The sequence below is a fragment of the Tympanuchus pallidicinctus genome, unplaced genomic scaffold, assembly GCF_026119805.1.
Source record: "Tympanuchus pallidicinctus isolate F22 unplaced genomic scaffold, pur_lepc_1.0 scaffold8, whole genome shotgun sequence".
Taxonomy (NCBI): domain Eukaryota; kingdom Metazoa; phylum Chordata; class Aves; order Galliformes; family Phasianidae; genus Tympanuchus; species Tympanuchus pallidicinctus.
The window spans coordinates 17,737,281-17,754,296 of NW_026294802.1; the positions used below are offsets into that span (position 1 = coordinate 17,737,281).

The 17,016-nt window shown below is 39.7% G+C and overlaps 1 protein-coding gene across 15 annotated transcripts in view; it reads left to right on the forward strand.

The window, feature by feature from the left end:
• The window catches only part of ANKS1B (ankyrin repeat and sterile alpha motif domain containing 1B), a 403,660-nt gene that overhangs the window by 369,356 nt on the left and 17,288 nt on the right, over positions 1-17,016 (forward strand). For all 15 annotated transcript variants that reach the window (XM_052667844.1, XM_052667843.1, XM_052667851.1 and 12 more), the window contains 2 exons: positions 3,308-3,436; positions 9,509-9,580. In XM_052667844.1, the coding sequence (XP_052523804.1) occupies positions 3,308-3,436; positions 9,509-9,580 (201 nt within the window). The remainder of the gene's footprint in view (positions 1-3,307; positions 3,437-9,508; positions 9,581-17,016) is intronic.

The window sequence follows — 17,016 nt, forward strand, 5'->3', positions numbered from 1 at the left end:
TCTGCCCCCGGACTTCATCTCAGCTCTTCTCTAGGTCAAAGATCTTCTTGCACCTTTGTATTTTAACTGAAGTTAATTGCCATCATGACACAATCATAATCATCCTAAGTCTCAGAGTTTTAGTATCTGACTTTTGTGAGTGAGCTGAAGAACTTCTTTTTCTAATAGAGGTTTTTGGTTTTTAAGCCCAGATGAGATTTTGAAAAGTATTTCAGCTGCCTTAATGCTGTTTAAATGGTTTTTTTCCCCTTCATTTAAAAAAAAAAAAAAAAATTTTAAAGGAAATCAGATGGGGAACATCTAATTGGAATATATAATAGAAATTATACTTCTAATGATATTTGGCTTTGGAGAGTATCTTGTTGTAACTCAAACTAAGATCTGGATACAAGCAACAGTACAGTTTAAAAACTTAAGAATCTTGAAAACAAAAACTTTGAAAACAAATAAAGGAAAATGAGATCAGAAGCTGCTTCTATTGAATATAAAAACATGTTTTATATAGTTACAAAAGAAGTTTTTCTGACTATGTATGACTCTTCATCCTGCTACATAGAATCATAGAATGGCCTGGGTTAAAAAGGACCACAGCGATCATCTAGTTTCAACCCCCCTGCTATGTGCAGGGTCACCAACCACCAGACCAGGCTGCCCAGAATCATCTCCTACATCCATCTTAATAACTGTACAGTTTGCAGAGAGAGCAGCTACTAGGGACAACTACATAAATATCATAGGTATAGGTTATTAAGTTCATGTTCTTTAGCTGCAGACATCTGTCAGGAACAGCAGAAATTCACTCTCTTTGCCTTCCCTAAATCTCAGCAATATTGTGCATCTAGATCATCCTAGAGACACATATGGTAACTGTACTGATTTTTTTTTGTCTAGTATAAAAGGAGGAAATATTTGGATGGCTGTATGTATTTATAGAGTAGTTAATGGATACAAATGTACAGTTTCCTCACAGGCCCTCTCCAAGTGTGTCATACACTGGTGTTATCAGCCTGATGAAAGATTATTTTTTGTTTCCTCATGATTATTGCTTCCTAGCTCCTGTATTAAATTGAACCAGTATGAGAGATAGTCAGTTCCTCTTGTCACCTCACTTTATCTATAGATGGAAAGAACACAGTTCTCCATGCATTCACTCCCTTTTGTATGAAAGATATTAAAACTGTAAAATGATGCATTCATTTTACTCCTTATGTACCCTTCTTAATTCATCAGGAGTGTCCATTTTCTGTACATGAGGACAGGCACAAGCAGTCCAGCGCAATAAAAGGTTTTGGAGAACTACCCCATGTCCCTTATTCTGTAGAAATCCTGCTCCTCCCTGACTGTCATCTCTGGGCTTCCTCAGTGGAATGACAGATGGTCAAAAGATGTACTTTTATCGTTTCTCTCCTGAGTTCACTCCTGTTCCATTGTTATAACCTTTTGCTAATTGGTTAGAATGTACCTCCCGAGATCTGTTTCTTTACACAAAAAATGCAGGAATATGTCTTCATTGGGGAAAGAAAAAAAAAAAATGTTTCCTTAGTTAGGCCTTGAACACTTCATTACAAACAGTTCAGCTTGCTGTGGGAAGTTGTGATGGATGCAGTCCACCTTCTCTTGTAGCCAAATGCAATCTACTTACAATGGTGCAGGCCTTTACCCCTTGTAATATGTTTGAAACCATATTTTATAAGGAAGCTGCTTCTTAAAGAAATCAAATTCTCAATTCAGATTAAATATGACAAAGGGTTTTATAATTTAGTGGTCAGAAAGATTCATTTGTATGGATACAGAATGCCAAAACTGAAGCAACTACTATTGCTTCCCTTTTGAGGTTCAAGTAATAGCCCATACCAAATGAACAACTTAACTAGGCAAAAAAGAAATTGTAATGCTGTATAATTTGTAGATGTACTAATAGTGTCAACATCAAGTAAGTTCAACTTGTTTTATGATGCTCATTTACTTGAAGTTTCCATAGGGTAATATTGATGTTTCCAGATTTACCTCTTGCTTTTCATTGCAGAGTTGTGCAAATGTGTGTCATTTCATTATTTTGTGACACCTAAAAATGATGTACTTGTTTTGTTTACTCTGTCTTGATTTAATTAGTAGGATGTGATGGTTTGCCAGACTTTTGAATGTCTTCAGTAAGATTTTTTTCATGTGTTTTGATGCTTGAACAACTTCTTGATATAGAAGTCTTAACTTCTAGCCATAGTCTGTGTGAAATGATGATATCAGTTTCAACACATTGTAACAATATTACATGCACAGAAAATATACAGATATATATATGCAGGTAAAAAAAGAAGTAGGATAATCCAAGTTGAAATAATCATCTTGAAGAAGGTAAAATAGTTAGAATAGAGAGAGAAGAAGAAAGGGAGGAAGAAGGATAAGGTGCACAAAATACATAGAGAGAAGAGAAAGGGAATTCTGAGACAGACCAGACTGGGCAAAACAGGGAGGAGGGGCTGGTGGCAGAGGTAAGAGGTGTTCAGAAGAGGAGGAAGCCCACATCTATGGGATTGTAGATGAAAGTAGCCTCAAAGGGTTCAAAGAGCCCAAATGGCAGTCCATATCCAGTAAAATCATGTCTGAAATATTCAGTGGCAGTGAGGCCCAGACCAGCTCTGCTGTGCTGTGGGGATTCCTGCACAGCTGCCTGCGTTGAAAGGGAGGGTGCCCTCCAAAAGGTTTTGGCAACAAACTACAGTCCTACCCAGTTCCAGGAAGACAACCACACGTCTCAATGAGAGTGATGGTGTGAAAGGGCTAGAAAGTTAGCAACTCTACAAAGAGACATCAAGAGAAGGTGATCAAAGTAAATATTCATAAAGAGATTAAAGAATGGCTCATGTCTGAGGAGTATATACTACGTCTGCAGATTAAAGGAAAGTCTGTTATTTAGCCGTTTAGGAAAGTTAGTTATCAGTTATATATGCTGGATAATGGAAGAATTTTTCTTGTAAAGCAAAGAACAGAATTTATGAATGGCACTTTTGTGCACCTAATTATTTTTTTCAAGTGCTCTCATGCTCATGCACATATTGTAAACAATTATTTTTAAGGAAGATTTTACTCTAAATGTAAATAGATTTAATTATCATTGAACATGCCAGTAGGTGAGTTGAATTATAAATTAAATTATGAAAATGCTGTAACTAAAATAAGTGAATGCAACTTCTACATGGCTCTATATGAATAAAAAGCTTTAGTGTTAATTGGTCACAACAACAGAGAGCTACTTTATAGTGAATTTGACTGCAATTTTTTTTATATCTTGAACAACTGTGATTTTCAGACGGGAGACTGGGGAGAGCCTTCAATTACCTTACGACCTCCAAATGAAGCCACAGCATCAACACCTGTACAGTATTGGCAACATCATCCAGAGAAGCTCATCTTCCAGTCATGCGATTATAAAGCATTTGTAAGTATTTATAAATTCAGTGGTTTGATTTGGAGTAAATCTTAGATTTTGATAACTTCTTTTTCATTTATACTATTTTATCAATCACTTTAAATGAAACAAAATACTTCCTCTGAAATACTGTAATTGTTATAAATAAGAAACAAGCATGCACAGTACATTTTGCTATGAATTTGGTGATACATATGACAGCCCACGTAGCAATAGTGATAGAGAAATGACACTATCAGTAAGTGTCTAAGTGTTGTAGAAATGACAGTAAGCACCCCTACTCATCTTCCTTCACAAATGCCTGTCTAGTGTTTATATGACAAATAGTAAAACAACATAATATTGGGATCCTTATGTCTAATTTAATGTTCAGTGCACATTGTTTGAAATAAGTACTGCCTTGCCTGAATTTTATACACTTATTTTTGGGAATTGGAGCTGGGGAAGATGGAGGTCATGGTCCTTGAAGCAGTGCTTTCCATCCATGGGATGAGGGGACATTCAAATATCACATAAATTGATGATGGCTTGAAGCAGCAGTAACAGTCAGTTCCTTCAGGGCAGGGAGTATTTATTTTTATGTCCCAGTAGCTGTAACTCATTCCCACTTCCCATCTCTGGAGAAACGGAGCTTCTCTTCACAGCTAAAGATGATTAGTGTTCTCTGGCTGTTACACGTGCTTGTGAAAGAGGGAAAGGTCTTCTGAAGTACAAAAAAATGTATCAGGTTTTTTGTTTTTTAAATGAAAAACGTGTTTCTAAAACCTTGAGTTTGCAGTGTTAATGGGTTGGGGCTCATGCTTCTACAAATCTCAAGACATTCCTCAGCCAACCTATTTAAACTCTTACGTTCCTGCTTTTGGCTTTGCTGGAAAGCACCAGTAAAGTTGCTGAATAGGGTCTTTCATTGTGTTCTACAACACTGCATTCTCTTGAGAGGTGGGCATCTAATGAAGTAAGCCAACATTTCAAAAAGAAGAACGGCTCAGTAGTTCTAGTGCTTTTAGTAGGAGCTAACCATTTGTCCTGGATATGGGTTTTAGATCCTCTTCACTTGAAGGGACTTGGATCCAGGGTTCTTTTTAGAATAATGCTCTCTCTCACAGACAGTAAGGCATTTCTGGGGAGAGCTGAGGCTACTGAAACTGTTTTAAAGCCTATCCAGAAATACAGAAATTAGAGACTAAGTAAGCACAAGTGACACACAGCCTGGATCCCTCTGAGGAGGGGCAGAAGGGGTGCTACAGACTATCTAAAGCACATCTGTATCTTCCATTTGGCCTTCATGGGGTAGAAATTGCCATGAATGCAGTAACCGTCCATGGTCAGTAACTGGAACCTCTCACCTTTCCCAGCAAGTCATGTTCTTAGGCTTGCTCTCTTGCTCTGCAGCATGTCAAATTGAAAAGGAAGTTTAATGACTTCAAGTTTTTTTTCAAATAATTTTCGTAGTTATTGAATAAGTTTACCTGAAGAGTACCTCTTATCTCATTACTTGATCCAATAAATTCATGATTGGATGTAATCTTTGCTAGGTTCAACTAGGTTGAAAGGCATATGAGTCACTGAAGAAAGTTGAGATTAGAAGGAAAGAAGTAATATCACAATATCCAAGATAGTGACGTTGAAGGAGACATTTTCTTTCCTAAGGACCATGCATCAATACATCGTCTTAGCTCCCTCCGCTGTAATGACCTGAGCTTTATAAAGTAAAATCCTGCGCTAGAAGTTAGTAATGATGGCAGTTTCATTGTATGTGATATCACTCAGTTGAGCTGACATCCTCTACATTGCTCCTGTATGCTGTGTCTTTAAGAAGGAACATTTCTGAAAGGAAAGCAAAATTCCCTCACAGAATTTCAGATTCTTCTGACAACTAAATTGCACAGTACTTTTGTGATTTGTTTGTCTGTTCTTCAGTCCACTCTGAGAAACACTTTTGAATGTCTGCAGCTGAAGATTTTTGTATTGTGCAGATGGGACCAGAGCTGCCCAGCTCTTCTCTTCCTTCCTATTGTTATGCAATGAGCTCAAGAGCAGTGTTTTTGCTTTTTTTTCGCTGATGCCTGCCCAAAGTAGCTTTCAAGTTTTACAAGCAATTCCAAATTGTTGTGCCACAGCCTATTAAAAATTAAATTTTAAAAGTTGAATTTAACTGAATTCTTCCCATAAAAAGTCAAAGGATTCCAAAGGTCAGACAGCAAAGTTTCCAGAAAAAAGATGCATTTGGACTTAGTAGGTTTTTGTGTAAATTTCTAATTTCTGAACTTTTTAAAATCGGTTGTTCATCTGTGTTATCAAGCTATCCCATCAAATTAATGCCCAAAGCCCTATTCATGTCACCTTCAAGGCCCTAGCTGGACTCACAGCTGCTAGGCTTACAAACCTTTCACATCTGCAGTCCTTTAGGAATGTCCTTTATTTGTTCTTTTCTGCCTGTCCTTATCTAGTAACAGGGTTGTTGCTCACCCTTCTGGTTATAATGCTCCGTAAATTGTTGTTCACTAATCACCATCTTGCTACTGTCTATGTTGAAATATTAACACATTTTCTTTTGGGTCAGAGATTGCTGCAGTATACAGTGTTAACTGAAGGGTTTCCAGAAAATATCTCAGTCTAGGTCAAGAGACAAGGGAGACAAACCTCTCTTGTAGAGAAGTAGTTCAGTTCCAAATTGCTTTCAGCTGTAACAAGTTATTTTTGATCAGTTTTTTGTTTAACGTGAAGCTGGTTCACCCTCTGATTTAGGTTAGAAAAGACCTCCTCGAGGTCATCAAGTCTGGCAGTCAACCTGAACTACCAAGTCCCATCATTAAACCATATCCCTTGCCACCTTTTAACTTAAACAGCCTTACGGTATTTCTAGGGGAAATCAACATGACAGAATGAAGTGGCCCTGGCAGCAGTGCTGAGCTGCAGCATCCTCTGGGAGGAGGCTTTTGCCTTTGATACTTTCGCTCTTCCTGGAGCTCACCTATCTGTTTCTCAGAAGTGATGTGACATCTTCAGCTCTTGTGTTGCTTACTTAGGATGGAAGACTTGAGAAAAGCCATGGCATTGCAGTGGGAATGCAAAGAGATATCTGTGTTCCTGGGGAGGAGAAGAGAAGCCTGCTGTCATAGAATCATAGAATCCTTAGAGCTGGAAGGGACCTTTAACGGTCATCTAGTCCAGCTCCCCTGCAATAAATATGTACATCCACAGCTAGATCAAGGCCTGACCCAACCTCGCCTTGAAAGTCTCCAGGGACAAAACATCCACCACTTCTCTGGGCAGCCTGTTCTAGTCCTCACCACCCTTACTGTAAAATACTTTTTCCAACCTAAATCTACCCTCTCCCCTGTTCTTTCACCACAGACCCTGCTCAAGAGTCTGTCTCCTTCTTTCCCGGATACTGAAAGGCCTCTGTCAGGTCTCCCAGAGCCTTTTCTTCTTCAGGCTGATCAGCCCCAGCTCTCTCAGCTTGTCTTTGTACTGGAGGTGTTCCATCCCTTGGGTCATTTTTTTTTGCCCTTCTCTGGACATGTTCCAACAGGACTGTCTCTCCTGTACTAAGGACTCCACATCTGGACGCAGTACTTGTGGTGAGGCCTCACCAGCAGAGTAGAGGGGCAGGATCACCTCCCTCAACATGCTGGCCGCGCTTCTTTTGATGCAGCCAAGGATATGGTTGGCTTTCTGGGCTGCAAGGGCACGTTGCTGGCTCATGTCCAGCTTGCCATCCACCAGTACCTCCAGGTCTTTTTCAGCAGGGCTGCGCTCAATCCTTTCATCCTCCATCTTGTATCGGTAGTGGGTTTTGCCTTGACCCAGATGCAAGACCTTGCGTTTGGATTTGTTGAACTTCAAGAGGTTCACCTGAGCCCATTGCTGAAGCCTGTCCAGATCCCACTGGATATAGCATCCCATCCCTGTGGTATGTTGACGGCACCCCACAGCTTGGTGTCAGCAGCAAACTTGCTGAGGGTGCAGTTGACTCCACTGTCAATGCCATTGATGAAGATATTAAGAGTATCAGTCCCAGCACTGACCCCTGTGGGATAACACTCATCACTGATCTCCATCCAGACACTGAGCCGTTGACCACTACTCTCTGGACTAGATCCTCCAGCTAGTTCTTCATCAGTTGAACAGTCCACCCATCAAATCCATATCTTTCCGATTTGGAGAGAAAGATGTTTTGGGGTACCATGTCAAAGGCCTTACTGAAGTCAAGATAGATGACATCAGTGGCTCTTCCCTTGTTTATTGATGCAGTTACACCATCATAAAAGGCCACTAGGTTGATCAAGCAGGATTTGCCCATGCTAATTTTTCCGTATAACCTTGCTTTCTTCCGTGTGCCTTAGCTTAGCTTCTAGGAGGATCTGATTCATGATTTTCCCAACATAGAGGTGAGACTTACAAGTCAGTAGTTTCCGGGGTCATCCTTTTTATCCTTCTTAAAAATGGGTATGATGTTGCATTTTTTTCCAGTCACAACAGCTCACTGCCATGACTTGTCAGATATCATTGATTGTGGCTTGGTAACTACATCGGTTAATTACATCAGGATCTAGGATGCATCTCACTGGGACCCATTGACTAGTACATGTTCAAGTTCCTCAGGTTAGTCATGAACCTGATCTTTTCTTACAGTGGGAGGGATGTTGCTTCCCCTATCCCCTCTTATCAAACATTTGATGGTTGTGTGACAAGCAGTTATCTGAGAAGACTGAGGCAAAAAAAAATTAAGTACCTCAGCCTTCTCCTTGTCTATTGTTACCAGCTTGCCTGTGTCATTCAGTAGAGAGAGTATACCCTCCTGGACTTTCCTTTTTCAGGTACCTGTAGATGTTATTCTTTTTCTTCTTGGCATCCCAGGCAAGTTCAGTTTAAGCTGGGCCTTGGCTTTTCCTGACCCCCATCCCTACACAGCCTAGCAGCTTCCTTAAACTATTCCCATGGTACCTGTCCCTGTTTCTATTGCCTGTGCATTTTCTTCTTCATCTTCAGTTTGACCAGCAGATCCTGGTTCAGCCATGCTGGTCTCTTGCCTCCCTTTCCTGACTTGCTGTCCTCTTCCTCTTTCATTAGTTAAGCCAAATCCTCATGTGAAATATAGAAACACAGAATCATCCCTTGTTCACAGAGCTATACAAACACATGCACATAAATGAATGTGCACACCTGTAGTGTATATAGGAGAATACACCCCTGTGCAGCCCCGTTAACAGTAACAAGACCACTCTGCACCAGCTGACAGGGAGGATGTATCCAGCTCCATGCCCAACAGAGCAGTGCAGTTCACTCTTGATGGACAGAGGTACAGAGTTCCCAGAGCAACAGCTCCAGAGGAGCAGAGCCTGCTGCCAGAGTGTGGAAGGTGCTCACACCAGCACATCACATTGTGAGGAAGAGTAGTTAGGACAGGAGACTTGTCAGGAAGGCACAACTTTGCTTGCCCTGGGATGGTAGCTTCTAGCAGGCTGAGCCAGGGCCCAGAACTCTGTGTTGCCTCTCACTCTGCCTCATTCAGATTCACTAGCAGCTTTGAAATAATAGTCCAAGGTCAGCCTTTTCTTAGGAAAAGATAATTGTTTAAGCTAGTTTTCATCTCGGATCTGTTTTCTGTTTACTGACATCAAGCTCTGTTTGCCCATAGAGTGGTTACAGATTGAATACAAAGAGGTTAGCATCTCTGCTGCCCTTCACATCCATGATAGTACACAGAGTGATACGAGTTTGGCAGATAGCAGCAAGAAGAAAGCAGATTCTCCATTTTGTAGTCAAATGGCATTTTTTGGATGGAACCTACAGTGCTTGATTGTTGCTTGAGTGGTGGAGATGATAAGCTAGAATATGTTAGGTGCTGTTTCCGAAGGCTCTGGCTGATTTAACACTGCTAATGCTGTGCATTCCTGTTTCATAGGTTGATTAGCACCATTTTAAGTGATCTGTCAGAGAACTGCAAGGTAAAACCACACAATATTGAACTGTCTGGTACCACTGTGGTTTTTGAGACATTTTTAGTGCATTTCTGCTTATGTTTGTCTGTTCTGAAATTTAAGCTGTGTGAAGTTTAATGGATTTTTATTTTAGTATTTAGGTTCTATGCTGGTAAAAGAGCTAAGAGGCACAGAATCAACACAGGATGCATGTGCAAAGATGAGGGTAAGTTATTGAATCTACTTCTTTCTTTAATCCTTATAGTATTAAATCATGTTGGCTGCTGATTACTTGTCTGGTACCTTTTTCGGTCTCACGGTATTACGTTATGCATTTGTTTTCCTCTGCCACTGGCATTCATTAGGAAGCCTGTTGGAGTAATAGCAGAATTTGAAGGTAGATTTTATTTTGCATGTGATCTAAGAAAAGCAAAGGCATACGTTATGTCCTTTATTTTCTCTTGAATCTTTGAGACTGTTTCAGAGTACTTCTCACATATTTTAGGTGTGGCTAATAAACAGAACTGATTTATAGCTCATATCTGGTAATGGATTGAATTTACTATCAAATATATGATAGTAAGTATGTTAATGTTTCCAAAGTTATTCTTCTTTACATTATATGGCATGATGTCTACATCATGCAGATGCCTGTACCCACATTAGTATTCTCATGTAGTATGAATTGCTGTTGTTTTGGTTGGAAGATGAAAAAGGTACTAATAAAGTTTGATCTTTAGTTTGATTAGTAGAACAGTAGTTTGGCTTCCTTCAGTCTTGTAAGAATATGTTATACTGTTGCTCTTTGGCCTGATTTTGGTTTCTAGGAGATTACTATGAGGTTCGGTCTGTCCTCAACATACTGCTGCCAGGAACTGAAAACAGCACCAGACCAACTCCATTCCCAATTGTATTTGGAGTACAAATGCTCATAGTTATAGAGATAGAGCATATTGTGGTCTGGCATAATTACTTAATTGTTTGATGGTCTGCTGATGATGTAAAATTATGTAGTTGAATGAGTGAAATCCTTTATTTTATGGATCATAAGTCTTTGAAGCAAGATGCCTCTGAGCACTGGCTATAGCATTTGGATTAATTATAAAGCCAGAAAACATGTAAAATTTATGCAGTCAGCCAGCCATTTTTTATTGGTTACATATCTCCCATGCTCAGACTACTGTACAAGCCATGTAAGCTAAAGGCTAACAGTAACTTATATTTACTAGGTTGCCTGAGGATCTGTTGTTTCTTGGCTAATTACATGCTAATTATTATTTACCTGGTATTAAACTTCTCTTATTAAAACAGTAACTTGACACATGAAGACCTATAGTCACATGCACTTGTTCTGGGAGAATAACAGAGTCTGCAAGTATACCATCTTCCAACTCTGTTTTCGAACTGTATAATATAGCATTTCATTTTTTTAGGATGCAGATCTTAGGGCAGAATTTGACACCATAGCAGCATATGACATCTTCAGTAAGTTATGTGACTGAACTAGGAAGCTAAACATCAAAAAAGTCACTCAATAATTTATAGCACTTTTAGGGTTTTTTTTAAATATGCTATGAGCTTGGCAAATTTAAATTATGTACCTGAAAAACTGTTTGAAAACTAGTTTAATTTAAAGGTGTTGGTTTTCCCATAAAAATGGTGGAGTTAAATGAACAGTCTACAGAGCCATACGGGGCACTTACATATACATCATCACTGTATGATAATCTGTGTATATTTTTTTATATTCTATTTTGAAACCATTATGCTGAGAGAATATTTGCCAGTTTGAGTGATTTTTGTTTTTTTTTTATTGCAATGAGATTTGAATGAAATAATTCTAAATCAGGATTTCATCTCTCCTTTCTAGGTAGTCCTTTTTATCATGTTCCTACTCAAATCAGAAGCAAAAAAACACTGACTTAATGAGAACAGATTATTATCTTAGGAAAAGTATACCAATGATAAAAACATTTGTTCTCTGCAAAACTGTCTCCCTGTGGATATATTCTGTAAGGTGGTGTCTCTGAGTTGGGAGTGCAGGTTGTCCTAAACCATTCTGAACTTTAATGCAATGTTCATTATTGCTAAGTACTGGTGAGATGTCATTGAAAATGTGTTTTCTTTCAGTTATATTTTACTTAAATGTACTGAATGGGACCTTTCACGTATTAAAAAGAACTGAAAAGCTAGATGCATTGTCTTACTGCATCTCAAGTACGTAATTCTGCCCACTTGTCCAGTCTCTTGTGTATAACCTTATTCATCAGCCAGGTTATATGCAAGGCTATATTAATGTGATAGACGTTTTCAATTTTTGTATTTGTTTTATTTTTGCATTTATTTCAAAACTATGGCATGCTGAACTTTATGCTGAAATCTGAAATCTGAAACAAGTTGGGAGAGGAATACATTACCTGAGCCTTGTATCTTGTTGGGGTCCTTCCCAAGAAATTTTTAATCTTTCTGGAGTCTGCTAGATAATGATTTTTTAAGCAGAGTGTATAAAACTTGTCTTGGCCATCCACCCATCCATTGTGCTTCCCATCATTGTGCTCCAGCAGGGCACACGATGGATTTGTTGGCAAAAAATCATGCGGATGTATTAGATGGAGTTCCACAAGAGAGTAGGGTTATATGTGCTTTTTGTTCCCACCCAAGTGGCAGATCCTTGCAGCCATCCAAAATTACGGATATTTGGCAAGAACTGTGCCTATCAGAGGGATTATACTTTACTGTTCCAATCACTTATTTGTGCTCTAAGAACAGATTTATATTTTATGGTTTCCTATTTGTTTCCAGCTATTTTCTTTCACAGACTCCCTTTGCAATTGACAGTGCTGTCTCCTTATCTCCCTTCCTCACCTGCTGTAAATTGACCTTTGCTATTTGGAGATTAAATCTCACTGTCCTGACCAGGACAGACATATTAATTTTATTTCAGAGATGCCTTCAAGAAATTAGGGGCTCTCATCTTTCTCAATATGGAACGAAAAATATTACAAGCTGTGTTTGCAGTCCGGTTGCCACCTTCACTTCAAATCACCATAGGAACAGGAAGAGAGAATAAAATGTGTTTGCATCTAAACAAAGAAAAGGAGTAAAGTTTAATGGCAGCTGGAAGGGACTTGTTTTCTGCAGTAGACTCCCATCAGGCATTTATACATCTGAATTGTGAATTCCTTGACTCTGTAAAAAGGACATGGTTTTCTGCTTACTGGCACAAATGTCGTAGCGAGGTAGACTCTTTCCTTAAGGTGATGTTAAATCACTCATGTTGGGTACACGGATTGCAGTCTGAACCAATCAGATATTTACTGCAGCAGCTGGGAACTGAGAATCTGTTCTTGGATCCTGACACCTTCCTGAACATAACATATTTTTCTTAGAATTTTTTTTGTTAGCAAAGAGGTTTCAATTTCAAGTCAAAGCTCTGGGGAACTAGTGATGTAATTCTATTCAAAAAGCCTGTGTTTATATATCTTGCTGACTTAGGACCAGAAGTCAAAGTTGGAACTGTCACGAAATCTGTTTCCCATATCTCTGAAGAGGAAGATGGAGCAGAGTTGCCTCTTTCTCTGCTAGCAGAAAAGTGGAATAGGATCTGGAGCATTCCTTCCTTACTCCTTCCTACATAAAGTTGGATGCAGACAGTCTGCTTATTTCTGCTAATCCCTTTCTGCTTCTCAATTCCCATTTTTCCCCTAGAAGTAGAAGAGAACTACTGCCCTTCATAGGCTTCCAGTGAAACTAAAGAGGCAAATACCACATCATGAGCAAATACTGCATTTGAGATCTAGCAGATTCTCTGATTGCTGTGCTCTTAGGGCATGTAGCTCTCTTTCCAGCTTGGCAGGGCCTGCAGTGAAACAGCTGCATGCATACCACTCAAAAGGGAAAAAAAGAAGTGGTGGGAAGTCTTCAGGCCATTCGGTCCTTCTGCATATCCCCATCAGTCCATCCTGTGTTGTTCAGAGGACTGTATGTCCTTGATCTCTGACAAGAATCCAAGGTGCAGGAGGGACACACTGCCCTGTCAGCAGCAGATAATATGTACAGATAATGCAAAAGCAAGGAGATCTCCTTCTCAAGCAGATGAGTTGCAGGTGCATCCCCTGTGCAATATTCACATTAATGATGTAGCTTGGAGGCATCCACTAATTGTAGAGAAGTAAACAGTCTTGTACCATGGGGATTACAGATGCTATCATATTTCAAGAGGTATTACATTATGTCAGTGATGCATTTTTAAGCCTTTTGGACTGTGAGAAGTTAGTAAATATTTGTTACAAAGCAGAATGCATTTTCAAAATGAGCTTTAAAACTACTCAGTCAAAAGTGAATTTTGCTTTTTTGTTTCATCTCATACACGGTATTGTCAACGTGATTCATTCAAAACCAAATGTTTAAAAAGGCTTCATAAGCCTTACATAAGAAACAGACTTTCAGGTATGATAGTAGGTGGTACCAATACATGTTTTGAAATGTGCAGTTTGATGCCATTTGGAATTAGTAGGTGCTACCAGTATGGGAAAGTGCTGAATGAAGTGGATTCCAGTGCGTAGTTGAACAGTAACAGTGCCAGCTGTAGTCTTCAGATAGCTATTAAAAAGCAATATAGGACAGAACTAGCAGATTCATTTGCAAAACTAAAAAGCCAAGAGAAATCTTAAAGCTTTACAGGCTCATAAACTTGTAAACAAAATTTACCTATTGTTAGTGATTCAGCACAGTAGAATTCTGTCTCTCCTCTGTGTATTTGCAAGATCAAATATAATGACATATGCAATAAAAGCTATGGATGAACACGGTTTAATTTTGGTCAGCATGCGAAAGTTGAGTAATCTAACTATAGATGTACTTCTGTGCACGTGTAAGTGCAAGAAAGTGGTCAAGGTGACAAAGTAGAAGCACCAGTGAACCCTGATACCTTCTGTCAGGAAATAAATAGATGAGGTGGATTATGCAGTGTGCTATAGTGTATCCAGTGGATGTGCGAGCACCTTAATTTGGACTCCATCCTATGTGTGTGTCTTAATTTCTTCTTCAGCTCCTTTGTGCCTGTGTATGTGCACAGAGATGCTGTGTTTTATACACTGCAAGACTATTCAGAAGTGATAGATTAATGCTCTCCGTTCTGCGTAGAACAAGGTATTGCAGTACAATCTCATCCTGAAAAGATTAAAGGTCCTTTAGCATTATATGTTTCATATGTGCATATGTTTCTTTTTTAAAAGGAAACAGCTAGTTTGTATTCCTTTATTCACAGAAAAAAAAAGCCCTCTTCTCTTAAGTCATCATTGGCTAATTTGATTTGATGAGTACAATGGCTGGGTGGATTTCAAATTCAATTATCTGGATTTTAGTTTGTATTCTAAATAAACATCTGGCAGTTCTGCACAGCCTTTAGCTCAAAATCAAAAGATGAGAGGAAATGCTTCACTCAGGACAATCTGTAGTACTATAGAGATCTATCTGGAGTCCACTTGTGAGTATTGGCTTTGGGTTTTTTTTCAATAAAACTAAGGAAAATTCATAAGCAGGTTTGGAAACAACAACAAGAACCCCAGGCTACTCTTTTCTTTTTCATAAAACATCTTCAGAGCTGAGCTTGCTATCTCTTCCTCTGTCCCCCTGCTCCTGTATCTCTTTTTGTGCGTTCTTAAAGAAGGAACTGGATGCAGTCTAGGAAGTTCCTTCTTAAGGAAGGAACTGTCTAAGGCTAGGCAGAGGTTTGGCACCATGCTGCGTAATGGCAGCAATGGGTTCAGATACTGACTCAGAGGGTCTTAAATCCCAGCCCTTACTGTGTAAACAATGACTGTGCTAACCAGGCAGTTTTGCAGAAGGTGCCTTCATCTTGAAGGAGGTCTCCATTTGGAATGCTGGGTGGAGGAGGGCACTTACTGAATTGTGTGAACCCACCACTGGCTCCACTGGCTATTTCTCATGGACTGGCCATAAGTACATTTGCAGGAAGCAATTTTTTTTGTAGAAGTCAGCTAGAGAAAAGCAGCAGCTCATTTAGAAAGTCAGGCATGCCAGCGGTGTGGCTGGTGCTCCCACCAACTTCCAGTAACATAGCATGCTTTTGTCCATAGATACCTTATTTATTCCTATACTGGGACTCCTCTCTCTTCTTTTTCCTGGGAAGTAAAGGAGTATTCTTATTCCTTACAAAAGTCTATTAGCCAAGGAAGCTGCACACAGCTGCCATGCATCGAGATAAAGGAGAGATTTCTATTACTGACTGACTGCCCTTATTCTGAAGAAAAAGAGACTGTGTCTTTTGAGGAGTCAAGGAAACTGAACAAATATCACATTAGATTTAGGATGGCAGTATTTTTCTCCATCCTCCCATGTCTACGGTCAGGCCTGCTTTATGGTTCCTGTGCTTTGTATGGAGTACTTCTATGTCAGCATCTACCTGTCCTATAGGAGGTATTTCAGAAGTGGGACCAAATCTCACTCTGTGGCATGCAGACTTGCTGCATTAAGACTCCTCACTGCAGTGCGCTTGAGGAGACAGGACATGCACATCTGTCCTTCTGACCAACAGATCATCTGGCAATGGCAGAGACAGGCAATGGCAGCGAGCCTAGAATATGCTCACTTTTCATCCAGCTGATTATCCCAAAGTTGTTTATTAAAATAAAGAGCCAAAGTTACAGCCACAAACCATGGAGTTCATTATAACTGACCAGTTTCAGGCTAGTGAGCACCTTGCCCGAAGACAGGGTCCTGTCACTATAATTATTTCTACTTGAGATAAAATCCAGTCCTGCTACCATTATATGAATATGCCTTGGAGCGTTAGACCATATGCCAGTATACGTGACATCCTGTGCCAGTCTTCAACTGTAGGTCCTATACCTTTGGCCCAGGTCCATATGCTTCCCATAGAGGCACCAGATGGACAAAAATATTTTGTCATCTCATCACGTCCTCAACAGTGGTGGTTAGAGCCTGAAAAGCATGAGAAAAGGAAGTACTGCGGCCTGTGTCCCACCTTCTCAGATTCTAGTCACAGGCACCAGCAGAGATGCCCACTTGGCCTGCACAGAGGTGCAAAATGTCTGACCATAAAAGCTCTGGGATGACTGTCAACACCCTAGAATCTAGAGCCAAAGCAGTTACAGTGCCTGAGTAAGTACTATTTGTACTGTATCTCTGAAAACTCACATTGCACGTCCTGGCGGCCACCCCCTCCACTGAAGAAGAAATGAACAACAAACAAATAATATGAGCTCACCATGGCAACTTGCCATGAAACTATTGAAGACTGGAAGCTACTCAGAAATAGTATTTTTATGATGGACTTCAGTTCATCTGTCACTGGGAGAGGAGTAGGGGGAATAGAGTGTGTGTTTTTTGTGATAGTACTATCCCTTACCAAGGATATTATCCCACTGCCCAACTCTGTTGCGACAAGCATGTGCATGTGTAGAGCTGTTTTGCAAAATCATGTTTCTGTGCTGGACTTTTGTCTTCCAGAGCACCTCTGCATGAATGAATCCTGCAGTTATTTTGGTTTGCAGATTGATAAGGGATGTCCACTGCTCCTTACCAGCTGAGACGATTTGGTTTAATGAATTGCAAATGTCCATTGGTCTCTGATTCATTTCCTAATTTGGCATATGCACATTAGTGGTATCTTAATGA